This window comes from Pristiophorus japonicus, chromosome 9 (genome assembly GCF_044704955.1).
Source record: "Pristiophorus japonicus isolate sPriJap1 chromosome 9, sPriJap1.hap1, whole genome shotgun sequence".
In the NCBI taxonomy this organism is placed as follows: Eukaryota; Metazoa; Chordata; class Chondrichthyes; family Pristiophoridae; genus Pristiophorus; species Pristiophorus japonicus.
The window spans coordinates 151,547,833-151,563,561 of NC_091985.1; the positions used below are offsets into that span (position 1 = coordinate 151,547,833).

Consider the following 15,729-nt stretch of genomic DNA (forward strand, 5'->3'; position numbering starts at 1 on the left):
ACCCTTAGTCTTCCTCTGCTGAATTCTAAAATTTTTTCCAGTCCTCAGGTTTGCTGCTTTTTCTGGCCAATTTATATGCCTCTTCCTTGGTTTTAACACTATCCTTAATTTCCCTTGTTAGCCACGGTTGAGCCACCTTCCCTGTTTTACTTTTACTCCAGACAGGGATGTACAATTGTTGAAGTTCATCCATGTGAACCACTAAAAACATTTTTCCCAAGAACGGGCCTGCATCGTCGACATGAACCCTAGACCACGGTTTGGAAGGCCAAGACCATAAACTTAGTGGTGCCTCCCTGGGTGCATTGCTTAACTGGGAACATGTATTACAATTGTGCACACAGGACTCGAAGACTGCATCGATACTGGGCAACCACACGTGGGATCTGGCTATCGCTTTCATCATTACAATGCCTGGGTGTGTGCTGTGGAGATCACTAATGAAAGTGTCCCTGCCCTTTTTTGGCACAACTACCCAATTACCCCATAGGAGGCAGTCTGCCTGTATAGACATTTCATCTTTGCACCGCTGGTATGGCTTTATTTCTTCCTGTATCTCTAACGGGACACGAGACCAACTCCTGTGGAGCACACAGTTTCTTTTACTGAGGACAGTAAGGGGTCCTGGCTCGTCCAGGTTCTAACCTATCAGGCGGTAACAAGTGATTGCTCATTCTCGAATGCTTCCATTACCGTAACTAAATCTGCAGGCTGTGCCATCTCCACCCCTATGATGGGCAATGGTAGCCTACTGAGAGCATCGGCACAATTTTCTGTGCCTGGCCTGTGGCGGATGGCGGGCCAATGCATTCGTATTTATCCCCTTACTTTCAGAAAAGAAAGATATCAGTGGCTTATGGTCAGTTTCCAATTCAAATTTGAGCCCAAACAGATATTGATGCATTTTCTTTACCCCGTAAACACATATTAACGCTTCTTTTTCAATCATACTGTCGGCCCTCACAGCCTTAGACAGACTTCTGGATGCATAAGCAACTGGTTGCAATTTCCCAAATTCATTAGCTTGTTGCAAAACACACCTGACCCCGTGCGACGACGCATCACATGCTAGTACCAAATGTTTACATGGATCGTACAACACAAGCAATTTGGTTAATCATAGCAGCTTCCTAGCTTTCTCAAAGGCATTTTCTTGGCTTTTACCCCATAACCATTCATCTACTTTACGCAGTAAAGAGTGCAGGGGTTCTAACAATGTGCTAAGACCCGGTAAGAAGTTACCAAAATAGTTCAGGAGTCCTGGAAATGACCGCAGCTCCAGCATGTTCTGTGGTCTTCGTGCGTTATCGATTGCCTCCGTCTTCGAATCGGTGGGCCTGATGCCACCCCGCCGCGATTCTTCTCCCCAGGAACTCCACTTCAGGTGCCAGGAAAAAGCACTTCGAGCATTTTAGCCTGAGCCCCACATGATTAAACCGACTAAGAATCTCCTCCAGGTTCTGCAGGTGCTCAACGGTGTCCCAACCTGTAACCAAGATGTCCTCCTGGAAGACCACGGTGCGCGGGACCGACTTCAGCAAGCTTTCCATGTTCCTCTGGAATATCGCCACGGCCAATCGAATCCGAAACTGGCATCTGTTGTAATCAAAAAGACCTTTGTGCGTGTTGATGCAGGTGAGGCCTATCAAAGATTCCTCCAGCTCCTGCGTCATGTAGGCCGAGGTCAAGTCCAGCTTCGTGAACATTTTCCCTCCCACCAGCGTCGCAAATAGGTCATCTGCCTTTGGTAGCGGGTATTGATCCTGCAGTGAGAAACGATTGATAGTTACTTTCTAATCACCACAGATTCTGATGGTGCCGTCTCCCTTGAGGACTGGAACAATCGGACCGGCCCATTCATTGAATTTGATCAGCGAAATGATGCCCTCTCATTGAAGCCTGTGCAGCTCAATCTCCACCCTCTCTCTCATCCTGTAAGGTACCGCTCTCGCCTTGTGATGGATGGATCGCGCCCTCGGAATCAAGTGGATCTGTACTCTTGCTCCTTGGAACTTCCCGATGCTTGGTTCGAACAGCAAGGGAAACTTGCTTAGGACCTGGGCACATGAGGTGTCGTCGACGGACAAAAGCGCTCGGACGTCGCCCCAGTTCCAGCGTATCTTTCCCAGCCGAACAGCGTGGGGCCATCACCCGGTACCACCCAGAGTGGTAAATCGTGCACCGCTCCCTCGTAGGAGACCTTTACGGTAGCACTGCCAATTACGGGAATCAGTTCCTTTGTGTGTGTTCTAAGTTTGGTACGAATGGGAGTCAGTACTGGCCTTGAAGCCTTGTTGCACCACAACTTATCGAAAGTTTTTTTTTTTACTCATTATGGACTGGCTTGCGCCCGTATCCAACTCCATGGACACCGGGAGTCCATTTAATTCAACCTTCAGCATTATTGCGGGACACTTTATGGCAAATGTGTGCACCCCATATACCTCTGCCTCCTTGGTCTGAGGCTCTGGTTCGTCATGATCCATCATGGATCTGTTCTCCTCTGCAACATGGTGGTTTGCAGGATTAGCAGGGTTTTCAGCTCGCCTGCACGTACGTTGGAGGTGTCCCATTGTTCCACAGCCCTTGCAAACGTATCCTTTGAAGCGGCATGAATGGAATCGATGATCACCCCTGCAGCGCCAACAAGGTGTTAATTTCCTTGTATTCACCATCCTTGATGGCGGACTCTGAGTCATCTGCAGACGTGCAGCTATAGGTGTGTAAGTCCTGCCATGTATATTTCGATTCAAAAACAGCGTTACTTTGTTCACAGTACTTGCAGCAGCACTAATGTGCTAGGAAATTTGTTTGGTCTTGTCACTGGTGGAGCTAAGCGCCTAGGCTATCGCTATGGCTTTACTCAAGGTTGGGGTCTCTACAGTCAAAAGTTTGCGAAGTATTACTTCATGGCCAATGCCAAGTACAAAGAAGTCCCTGAGCATATGCTCCAAATGTCCTTCAAATTCACAATGTCCTGCAAGGAGCCTTAGCTCGGCGTCGTAGCTCGCCACTTCCTGGCCTTCAGACCTCTTGTACGTGTAGAACCGATACCTCGCCATCAGAACACTTTCTTTTGGGTTTAGATGCTCCTGGACCAGTGTGCACAACTCATCTTACGACTTGTCTGTGAGTTTTGCTGGAGCGAGCAGGTTTTTCATGAGGCCATACGTTGGTGCCCTGCAAACGGTGAGGAGGTTCGCCCTTTGTTTGGCAGTGTTCCCTTCTCTTTCCAGCTCGTTGGCCACGAAGTATTGGTCAAGTTGCTCCACGAAGGTTTCCTAATCATCTCCCTCCAAAAATTTCTCCAGGTTGCCCACAGTTCACTGCATTGTTGCATTGGGGTTTGTCATCTGTACCTCGTCGCCAGTTGTTATGTCTTGGATAAGGAGTCAGACCAGATACTGCAAGCTCAAAGTAAGTGTGACCGTATTCCTTTATTACAGATCTCAGAGTGCCTCTCCAGCCTATGAGGCATCCTTATATACAGATACTCCCAAGGAATTGTGGGATCCCTTGGAACTCTAGGCGATAAGCCCTCTGGTGGTTAGACATGGTAATTACAGGTTTACATACATAACAGGTGTGAACCTGCATCCTGACCCTGTACAGACCGGTGTGAACCTGTATCCTGACCCTGTACAGACCGGTGGGAACCTGTATCCTCACCCTGTACAAACCGGTGTGAACCTGTATCCTCACCCTGTACAGACCGGTGTGAACCTGTATCCTCACCCTGTACAGACCGGTGAGAACCTGCATCCTCACCCTGTACAGACCGGTGGGAACCTGTATCCTCACCCTGTACAGACCGGTGGGAACCTGTATCCTGACCCTGTACAGACCGGTGGGAACCTGTATCCTGACCCTGTACAGACCGGTGGGAACCTGTATCCTGACCCTGTACAGACCGGTGGGAACCTGTATCCTGACCCTGTACAGACGGGAACCTGTATCCTGACCCTGTACAGACCGGTGGGAACCTGTATCCTGACCCTGTACAGACCGGTGGGAACCTGTATCCTGACCCTGTACAGACCGGTGGGAACCTGTATCCTGACCCTGTACAGACCGGTGGGAACCTGTATCCTGACCCTGTACAGACCGGTGGGAACCTGTATCCTGACCCTGTACAGACCGGTGGGAACCTGTATCCTGACCCTGTACAGACCGGTGGGAACCTGTATCTTGACCCGATACAGACCGGTGGGAACCTGTATTCTGACCCTATACAGACCGGTGGGAACCTGTATCCTGACCTCTTGCGTTATGCTAAATTGTGGCACAAATTACATCCTGACACTGACTGAGAGAGGTTTAAATGTGAGGCAGTTCTAAAGCACAAGGTCATTAATATGGTAATTGCAGTATTGAATGAGAGGCCTAGACCTTCATTGGCCTGGGACTGGATTACAATCCCCGTTCGGTACTTACTCTCGGGTATGAACGCTGCGATCAAACAGGAGGCTCCCGCCAACAGGCCGCCCGCCGCAAAGGGAAGGCGGCGCCCGATTCGCTCAATCACCAACAGGATGAGGACTGCTGCCGGGATCTCGACCGCTCCCGAGATGAAGAAATCAAGGTAAATGTTTCCTCCCAGAGTTCCCAATCGCATGACAAGCCCTTGGTACACCAAGGCGCTCGTGAACCTGAAATAGAGGGCTTAAGTTTGAGAAGTGAGTCTCCTGCCTCTCACCTGATCAATGAGCCAACAATATCACTGTGGCTCTTGGTTAGAAAATGATGTGCTTTTAGAATAATGGAATCTTTCAGTTTTTCTTTTTCAAGTATGTTTCCGTAGAATTACATCGAATTTTACAGCACAGAAAATTGAGAGGTGGCCTGATAGACATCCTTTAAATGATGAAGGGCAGAAACAGGCCCAACTGGTCTGTTCCAGTGTTTGTGCTCCACACGATCCTCGTCCCACCCTACCAACATCTCTTTCTATTCCTTTCTCCCTCATGTAGTTATCCATCTTCACTTTAAATACATCTGTGCTATTCGCCTCGACCACTCCCTGTGGTAGTGAGTTCCACATTCTCACCACTCAGTGAAAAAGTTCCTCCTGAATTTATTCGTGATTCTTTTATAATTATGGCCCTTAATTTTGGACGCCCACCCCCCCCCCACCATAAGTGGAAACATCACTTCTCTGCTTTTGCATTCTGCCTCTAGAAGTGACCCTCCCGTTCTTAGCTCCCACATTTTATGGCTTTGTTATCCTGCATCGCTACGTTTAATGATTTTTCAATCTATATCCCACATCCCTTTGCACCTCAACCCCATTTAAACTGTTCTTTGCCAAGAAGTTGGAGGACTCCTTATTCCTCTGACCAAAATGCACCACCTCACACTTTCCTATGTTATTTTATTTACACACACATTTTGCAAATTACTTAAAGTTTTCTTGTATTTTGTCGCAGTCCTCCTCAGTATTAACTAGAATCCCCAATTTGGGGTCATCCACAAATGTTGATGTTGGACCTCCGATTCCAATGCCAAATCATTTATGTAAATAGTGAATAGTGATCCCAGCACTGATCCTTGTGGAACACCAGGCTGTGTAACGATCTTTAACCCCTACTCACTGTTTTCTGGTTTGTAGCCAGCTTGCGATCCATTCTGCTCCGTGTGCTCTGACTCCACATGCTGTGACCTCAGTCAGTCTAAGTGAACACAGTCTGCCCCCCCCCCCCCCCCCGCCATCTACTCTATCAAAACCCTTCATCATTTTAAACACCTCTGTTTAGTCAGCTGTGGCTCAGTGGATAGCACACTTGCCTCTCCGTCAGAAGGTTGTGGGTTCAAGTCCCACTCCAGGGAGTTGAACATACAAAATCTCAGCTGACACTCCCAGTGCAGTGCTGAGAGAGTGCTGCACTGTTGGAGGTGCCGTCTTCCAGATGAGAGATTAAACTGAGGCCCTGTCTGCTCTCTCAGGTGGATGTAAAAGATCCCATAGCACTATTTCAAAGAAGAGCAGGGCAGTTATCCCCAGTGTCCTGGCCAATATTTATCCCTCAATCAAAATAACAAAAACAGATTATCTGGTCATGGTCACATTGCTGTTTGTGGGAGCTTGCTGTGTGCAAATTGGCTGCTACGTTTCCCACATTACAACAGTGACTACACTCCAAAAGTACTTTATTGCCTGTAAAGTGCTTTGAGATGTCCGGTGGTCATGAAAGGCGCTATATAAATGCAAGTCTTTCTTTTTAAATCTCCACTTATCCTTCTCTGCTCTGAGCAGAACAGCCCCAGCTTCTCCGGTCTCTGCACGTCACTGAAGTCCCTCATCCCTGCTACCATTCTAGTCAATCTCCTCTGCACCCTCTCCAAGGCCTTGACATCCTTCTGACAGTGTCGTTTCCAGAGTCCATCAGCTACAGACGAACTCGCCAATAACCTTCAGTAGGGACACTCCAGACACTAGTAAAGATTTTCTATGACTGTCTGGGGGAAAATATGGGCGATAGTGTAAAATGCTTGATATCAAATCAGTCGCCCGTTGAAAATGAAAATCAGGAGATATAGGCGGTGGCTGATCCGATATCACTTGTTTTACACTATCGATCACAGTCAAAATGATCGCCTCTCTGACCTACTGTCAGTTGTTGGTTTAGTGCATTCTCCCAAAAACTTAACAGAAAAAAATCTCAGCTTCTGAAAAGCCTGTGTCACCACTTTTAACAATGAGAAGGGAAGGGGGAGTGAGAGGGAAACCTTTCATCGCCCAGTATCACAATCACATCACACAGCATGAGAACACTCACCCATTTCTCACCTCACACAGCTTTCACACAATCAGCCATGTTCCAAGATCCAATATAACAAACTGAATGAAATGGTCGGAACTAAAGTGTAAAGATAAAGAATAAGGACTAGGAAAAATAACGATTGCAAATAAAGCAGAATGATTAGGAGCCTGTAATCTCATCTGAGGGGTCAGAAAAACAGTGCCGAACAGTCTAGCTTTGAGTCGAGCCGGATTTGAACTGTGAATGCCATTAATTCCACGATTACATTGCAACCTCAATCATTCCCGGGAGCTACTATTCTCTCTCACTCACTCTACTGAATATCAGACTGTTTACAGAGTCCCTCAAACTCCCTGTTAACAGCTGGACAGCGGTATGGTTTATAATGAAAAAGCTATCGATAACAAAAATAATAGGATCAAAATATCTTCAACGATTTAAAATTCATCGTCTATAGCACCTCGACCACCGTCTGTCTCCCCCACGACCACCGTCTGTCTCCCCCACGACCACCGTCATTACCACTTAAATATTAAGTGAACATAAATCATAAAAATGATAATCTCACCAGTTGACCATCAAAATCAGAGTATGTTTCCTCATCTGAGGAGTCCTGACCAGGTCTATTACGGAAGGACGTGTCGTCTTTTTGCCAGTCTCCTCAATCGTAATTGTCTGGAAAAAGCAAAGAAATTGTAGAAGCTGCAAGTTTTAGCAAACCCGAGTGGGCTCCGAACCAGTGCCAGCATCAACAGACCCCGACGTGGCCTTGGCTGAGATCGCGAAGACCGTATCCCACTATCCCAGGTGCATTGGCTTCAATAAGACTGGTAATATTTAGCGTCATAATGAAGTCACTGTCCCAATCCCACAGGGTGGTCCGATCTCACAGATCTACCACACGCCTTACCCTCACCCCCCACACACCTGGACTGCAGCCTTTCAGCAAGTTGCCGATTGCGAACTCCTCTCGCTACACAGCTCAGTTTGTTTTCCTCCATTTCCCACATCAGCCATGACTGCCCAGGACAACATTACCAAATGTTGAGTCGTTTCTGCCGCGAGCCTGTCCCCGCAGGGAACCCGATTGAAACATTGCCTCAACCTATTTGACTGTGTGGGGTAGCCCGGTGCTTATAATTCTGGACTCGGAGCCTGGAGGTCACGAGTTCAAATTCCAACGTAGATAGTTGTGGAATTCAATAAATCTGGTCATTTGTGGGCTGGCATCTGTAAAAACGACCATGAAAGCTGCCAGATTGTTGTCAAAGACCCAACTGTTTCACTAACTTGAACCTAGCCTCCATCTCCACCCAGTCTGGCCTATAGGTGACTTCAGTCCCGCACTGTGCTTGACTCTTAATGCCCTTAGGGTCAGTCAATAAATATTGCTTGACCAGTGTCACCCACATCGCAAGAACAAATAATAATTAAACAAAACATTGGATCAGGTTATATTTGTGGCCTAGTACTTGAGGTGGAAGAACATATGAACAAAAGAATTAGGAGCAGGAGTAGGCCATTCGGCCCCTCGAGCCTGCTCTGCCATTCAATGAGATCATGGCTGATCTTCTATCTCAACTCCACTTTCCTGCATTATCCCCATATCCCTTGATTTCCTTAATATACAAAAAACTATCACTCTCTGTCTTCAATATGCTCAACGACTGAGCCTCCACAACCCTCTCGGGTAGAGAATTCCAAAGATTCACCACCCTCAGTGAAGAAGTTTCTCCTCATCTCAGCCCTAAATGGCCGACCCCTTATTCTGAGACGATGACCCCTGGTTCTAGACTCCTCAGCCAGAGGAAACATCCTCCCTGCATCTACCCTGTCAAGCCCTGTAAGGTCAGTATGCATATCACTGTGTGACCTCGTCATTTTCTACAACCAGACTATACTGCTCTCAAACTATTGGGAATGCTAGCACAGGGAATAACGTCCCTTTCAGTCACTCAAGGTATGAACTACTCCTGTTTACCCATGCACCCTCTGACCCTGACCAGCATGAGCCCTGCCTGGCTGGGAGCTTCTGCTCATAGGCTGACCATGTATATAGAATCACGGTCTCAATTTAATCCCCTTACACCCTGGTCACCTCAGCCTTCATCGAGAGGGTGTTGCCGTTCCTTTTGGCCATCTGCTGTAGAATTTTCATGGCTTCTGCATCTTTCTTCTGAGACAACATCCACCTGGGCGACTCGGGGACCAACCTGCAAATGGAAGGTGGAATGTATTTGCTTCGTGGGTTCTTTGCTTAACAATTCATAGTAACACATTACTATTAAGAACTAGTTAATTTATTAGCAAAGGTTTAACAATCACACTGCACATTATAAGTTCATCCACCAGGCTCACAACCACCTGTTGCATCGTGGATCCCCCGAACCATTGAGTCTTGTGAACATCACGTGACTGGCTAAGCCACTCCCAGCTCAACAGCTCTACAACTATTTTTGTGTAACATTAAATCAAGTGTCCCCTTTTGTAAGCGCATCCACAAATTAACAATGCAATCTTGTCGAATCAAATTACATTTTTGTTGCTGGGGGTGATGATGCATTCCAGTCCTTCCGGCGCCCACCTCTCGCGGAAGGCCGCGAGCGTACCGGTGGACACCGCGTGCTCCATCTCCAGGGACACCCTGGCTCGGATGTAACCACAGAAGAGAGGCAGGCAGTCAGGCTAAACGGCCCCCTCGACCGCCCGCTGCCTGGACCGGCTGATGGCACCCATGGCCGTGCCCAGGAGCAGTCCTACGAGGAGGCCCTCGGACCTGCCCGCTCCCCTCCGCACAGGGTGCCCAAAGATCAGGAGCGTGGGACTGAAGTGCAGCCAAAAGTCGAGTAGCAGCCCCTTCAAATAATGGAAGAGGGGCTGTAACCTCACACATTGAACATAGACATGGAAGACGGACTCCTCCAGACCGCAGAAATTGCAAGCGGGGAGTCCGTGAACCGACTTAAAAACTTATTGCACGGGACTGCCCCATGCAACACCTTCCAGGCCAAGCCCTCAAAAGATAAAGGGAGGGCTCCCGCATCGAGAGCCCTCCACTGGGGACCCCGAATCATCCGGACTGCAAGATGGTGCACCATGGCATCTCCGGACGGCAGACGAGGATGGCAAAGTGGAGTGTGCACAAGAGCAGCCTGTACAGGAATCCCCTCCACGCAGAACTGAAAAGCATGGAGGGGATTTCTCAGAGGAGGCTCAAGTTGTGAGATGCCGGCTCCCGAGGGAGGTTTCGGGACTTGACGCCGATGAGGAATTCCGTCCGGACGGGGGTCAGTTCAGACGGGATCGCCCCACGGACTTGAGTCTCCTCGACACACCTAACGGAGTCAGGACCCAGTGCTGTTTTTAGCGACTCGATTGCATTGGCCGTGTGCCGGACGTCGGCCCAGGATAAGCGCCATGCCAGCATCTCTGGTGTCATCCAGCCCGTTCCTCCACTCAACAAAGTTCTGTGCATACTCACAGTGCACACATTACAGTCGGTGCCCGGGGTTATCACTGGGTAGGACCCACTCTGTGCCCTCCCAGCAGAGTGACTATTGATCGCGAGCAGACATTACCAGTAGTAGGTCAGGAAGAGGAAGTTCGGGATGGTAGTGGCCAACTGTAGATTTCTCCATGCCGGTATAAAATAAGCAACAGCGGGAAGGAGCATCATCCCGAAACTGAACGACAAATGGTTTAAAATCCCCGCTGCCCTTCTGTACTCGGACACAACCAGTTCTGTGACTGGAAAAGGAAAGCACATTTCAGTCAAACAGATACAGCATCAAGAGGAGATACTGAAAACCAGTCCGTCAGAAGTGAGTTACTTTTTGGCATTAAATGTTTATACTGGGTTAATACGTATGGACAGACAACAATGATTACATAGGTTTACACAGGATATACGGCACAGAAACAGGCCATTCGGCCCAACCAGTCCATGTCGCCTTTTATGCTCCACTCGAGCCTTCTCCCACCTTTCCTCATCTAAATCTATCAGCATAACCCTCGATTCCCTTCTCCCTCATATGCTTGTCTAGCCTCCCCTTAAATGCATCGATACTGTAGAGCTGCCGAATACCAAAGGGCAGAAAACGCTAGTGGGAGTTGTGTACAGACCACCAAACAGTGGTAGAGAGGTTGGGGACAGCATTAATCAAGAAATTAGGGATGCGTGCAATAAAGATACAGCAGTTATCATGGGTGACTTTAATCTACATATTGATTGGGCTAACCAAACTGGTAGCAATACGGTGGAGGAGTTTTCCTGGAGTGTATTAGGGATGGTTTTCCAGACCAATATGTCGAGGAACCAAGTAGAGAGCTGGCCATCCTAGACTGGGTGATGTGTAATGAGAAAGGACTAATTAGCAATCTTGTTGTGCAAGGCCCCTTGGGGGAAGAGTGATCATAACATGGTAGAATTATTTATTAAGATGGACAGTGACACAGTTAATTCAGTGACTAGGGTCCTGAACTTAAGGAAAGGTCATTTCAATGGTATGAGACGTGAATTGGCTATAATAGACTGGCGAATGATACTTAAAGGGTTGACAGGGGATAGGCAATGGCAGACATTTAAAGATCACATGGATGAACTTCAACAATTGTACATCCCTGTCTGGAGTAAAAATAAAATGGGGAAGGTGGCTCAACTGTGACTAACAAGGGAAATTAAAGATTGTGTTCAATCCAAGGAAGAAGCCAGAAAAAGCAGCAAACCTGAGGACTGGGAGAAATTTAGAATTCAGCAGAGGAGGATAAAGGGTTTAATTAGGAGGGGGAAAATAGAGTACGAGAGGAAACTTGCCGGATACATAAAAAACAACTGCAAAAGCTTCTTTTGATATGTGAAGAGAAAAAGATTAGTTAAGACAAACGTAGGTCCTCTGCAGTCAGAATCAGGTGACTTTATAATGGGGAACAAAGAAATGGCAGACAAATTGAACAAATACTTTGGTTCTGTCTTCATGAAGGAAGACACAAATAACCTTCCGGAAATACTAGGGGACCGAGGGTCTAACGAGAAGGAAATCCTTATTAGTCAGGAAATTGGGTTGGGGAAATTGATGGGATTGAAGGCCGATAAATCCCCAGGGCCTGATAGTCTGCATCTAAGAGTACTTAAGGAAGTGGCCCGAGAAATAGTGGATGCATTGGTGATCATTTTCCAACAGTCTATCGACTCTGGATCAGTTCGTATGGACTGGAGGGTAGCTAATGTAACACCACTTTTTAAAAAAGGAGGGAGAGAGAAAATGGGGAATTATAGACTGGTTCGCCTGACATCGGTAGTGGGGAAAATGTTGGAATCAATTATTAAGGATGAAATAACAGCGCATTTGGAAGGCAGTGACAGGATCGGTCCAAGTCAGCATGGATTTATGAAAGGGAAATCATGCTTGACAAATCTTCTCTAATTTTTTGAGGATGTAACTAGTAGAGTGGACAAGGAAGAACTAGTGGATGTGGTGTATTTGGACTTTCAAAAGGCTTTTGACACGGTCCCACACAAGAGATTAGTGTGCAAAATTAAAGCACATGATGTTGGGGGTAATGTACTGCCGTGGATAGAGAACTAGTTAGCAGACAGGAAGCAGAGAGTCGGGATAAACGGGTCCTTTTCAGAATGGCAGGCAGTGACTAGTGGGGTGTCGCAGGGTTCAGTGCTGGGTCCCCAGCTATTTACAATATACATCAATGATTTAGATGAAGGAATTGAGTGTAATATCTCCAAGTTTGCAGATGACACTAAGCTGGGTGGCGGTGTGAGCTGTGAGGAGGATGCTAAGAGGCTGCAGGGTGACTTGGACAGGTTAGGTGAGTGGGCAAATACATGGCAGATGCAGTTTAATATGGATAAATGTGAGGTTATCCACTTTGGGGGCAAAAACACGAAGGCAGAATATTATCTGAATGACGGCAGATTAGGAAAAGGGGAGGTGCAAGGAGACTTGGGTGTCATGGTACATCAGTCATTGAAAGTTGGCATGCAGGTACAGCAGGCAGTGAAGGCGGCAAATGGCATGTTGGCCTTCATAGCTCGGGGATTTGAGTATCGGAGCAGGGAGGCCTTACTGCAGTTGTACAGGGCCTTGATGAGGCCTCATCTGGAATATTGTGTTCAGTTTTGGTCTCCTCATCTGAGGAAGGACGTTCTTGCTATTGAGGGAGTGCAGTGAAGGTTCACCAGGCAGATTCCCAGGATGGCAGGACTGACCTATGAGGAGAGACTGGATCGACTGGGCCTATATTCACTGGAGTTTAGAAGAATGAGAGGGGATCTCATAGAAACAAATAAAATTCTGACCGGATTGGACAGGTTAGGGGCAGGAAGAATATTCCCATTGCTGGGGCGTTCCAGAACCAGGGGGTCACAGTCTAAGGATAAGGGGTAAGCCATTTAGGACCGAGATGAGGAGAAACTTCTTCACTCAGAGAGTGGTTAACCTGTGGAATTCTCTACCGCAGAAAGTTGTTGAGGCTAGTTCGTTAGATATATTCAAGAGGAAGTTAGATGTGGCCCTTGCAGCTAAAGGGATCAAGAGATATGGAGAGAAAGCAGGAAAGGGGTACTGAGGTGAATGATCAGCCATGATCTTATTGAATGGTGGTGCAGGCTCAAAGGGCCGAATGGCCTACTCCTGCACCTATTTTCTATGTTTCTATTTACTTCAACCACTCCCTGTGGTAGCGAGTTCCACATCCCCACCACTCTTTGGGTGAAAAAATTTCTTCTGAATTCCCTATTGGATTTCTTGGTGACTATCTTATATTGATGGCCTTGAGTTATGCTCTTTCCCACACGTGGAAACATTCTCTCTCTATCCACTCTATCAAAACCTTTCATAATGTTAAAGACCTCTATTAGGCCACCCCTCAGCCTTCTTTTTTCTAGAGAAATGAGACATAGCCTGTTCATCCTTTCCTGATATGTATACTCTCGCATTTCTGGTATCATCCTTATAAATCTTCTCTGCACCCTCTCCAGTGTCTCTGTATTCTTATTATAATATGGCGACCAGAACTGCATGCAGTACACTAGATGTGGTCTAACCCAGGCGCAATACAGGTTTAGCATAACTTCCCTACTGTTCAATTCTACTTTTCACTGATGGCCAGGAAAGACCAGCAAACCTGCCCCACACCTATGATGGCTGGAGCATCATGACCAGACACATCACACCCCCTCCCCAGCGCCCAGGCACCCCACCACAGTCCTTCCCCAGCCCATTCCCACCCACATCTTCTCCCCTCCCCTCCCCACCGACAGCCCCTCCCCTACCCTCCCCACCCACAGCCCCTCCCCTCTCTACCCATACACCCTCCCGTCCCCACAAAAAACCCCTCCCCGCCCACACCCCTTCCCCGCCCCAACCATACCCCCTCCCACATCCCCTCCCCCACCCCCACACACACCCCCTCCCCGCCACACACACACACCCCTCCCCACCCCCACACACACCCCTCCCCACACACACACACACACCTCCCCACCCCCACACACCCCTCCCCACCCCCACCCACACACACCCCTCCCCACCCCCACCCACACACACCCCTCCCCACCCCCACCCACACACACCCCTCCCCACCCCCACCCACCCCTCCCCACCCCCACCCACACACACCCCTCCCCACCCCCACCCACCCCTCCCCACCCCCACCCCTCCCCACCCCCACCCCCACACACACACTCCCCACCCCCACCCCCACCCCCACACACCCCTCCCCACCCCCACACACACCCCTCCCCACCCCCACACACACCCCTCCCCACCCCCACACACACCCCTCCCCACCCCCACACACCCCTCCCCACCCCCACACACCCCTCCCCACCCCCACACACCCCTCCCCACCCCCACACACACCCCTCCCCACCCCCACACACACCCCTCCCCACCCCCACACACACCCCTCCCCACCCCCACACACACCCCTCCCACCCACACCCCTCCCCACCCCACACACACCCCTCCCCACCCCCACACACACCCCTCCCCACCCCCACACACACCCCTCCCCACCCCCACACACACCCCTCCCCACCCCCACACACACCCCTCCCCACCCTCACACACACCCCTCCCCACCCCCACACACACCCCTCCCCACCCCCACAAACACACACCCCTCCCCACCCCCACAAACACACACCCCTCCCCACCCCCACAAACACACACCCCTCCCCACCCCCACCCCCACACACCCCTCCCCACCCCCACCCCCACACACCCCTCCCCACCCCCACACACACACCCCTCCCCACCCCCACACACACACCCCTCCCCACCCCCACACACCCCCTCCCCACCCCCACACACACACACCCCCTCCCCACCCCCACACACACACACCCCCTCCCCACCCCCACACACACACACACTCCCCACCCCCACACACACACACTCCCCACCCCCACACACACACACTCCCCACCCCCACACACACACACTCCCCACCCCCACACACACACACTCCCCACCCCCACACACACACACTCCCCACCCCCACACACACACACTCCCCACCCCCACACACACACACTCCCCACCCCCACACACACACCCCTCCCCACCCCCACACACACACACCCCTCCCCACCCCCACACCTCCCCACCCCCACCCCCACACCTCCCCACCCCCATACACACACACACACCCTCCCCACCCCCACACACACCCTCCCCACCCCCCCCACACACACACCCTCCCCACCCCCACACACACACACACACACACCCTCCCCACCCCACACACACACACACACACACCCTCCCCACCCCCCCACACACACACACACACCCTCCCCACCCTCCCCACCCCCACACACACCCTCCCCACCCCCACACACACACACACACCCTCCCCACCCCCACACACACACACACACCCTCCCCACCCCCACACACACACACACACACACCCTCCCCACCCCCACACACACACACACACCCTCCCC

General features: G+C 49.9%; 1 protein-coding gene across 1 annotated transcript in view; it reads right to left on the minus strand.

The window, feature by feature from the left end:
- The window catches only part of LOC139272719 (solute carrier family 22 member 2-like), a 45,997-nt gene that overhangs the window by 12,255 nt on the left and 18,013 nt on the right, over positions 1-15,729 (minus strand). Inside the window, exons 4-7 of the mRNA XM_070888815.1 lie at positions 10,340-10,508; positions 8,860-8,974; positions 7,330-7,436; positions 4,435-4,649 (exon numbers count right to left, since the gene is read on the minus strand). Of these exons, the coding sequence (XP_070744916.1) occupies positions 4,435-4,649; positions 7,330-7,436; positions 8,860-8,974; positions 10,340-10,508 (606 nt within the window). The remainder of the gene's footprint in view (positions 1-4,434; positions 4,650-7,329; positions 7,437-8,859; positions 8,975-10,339; positions 10,509-15,729) is intronic.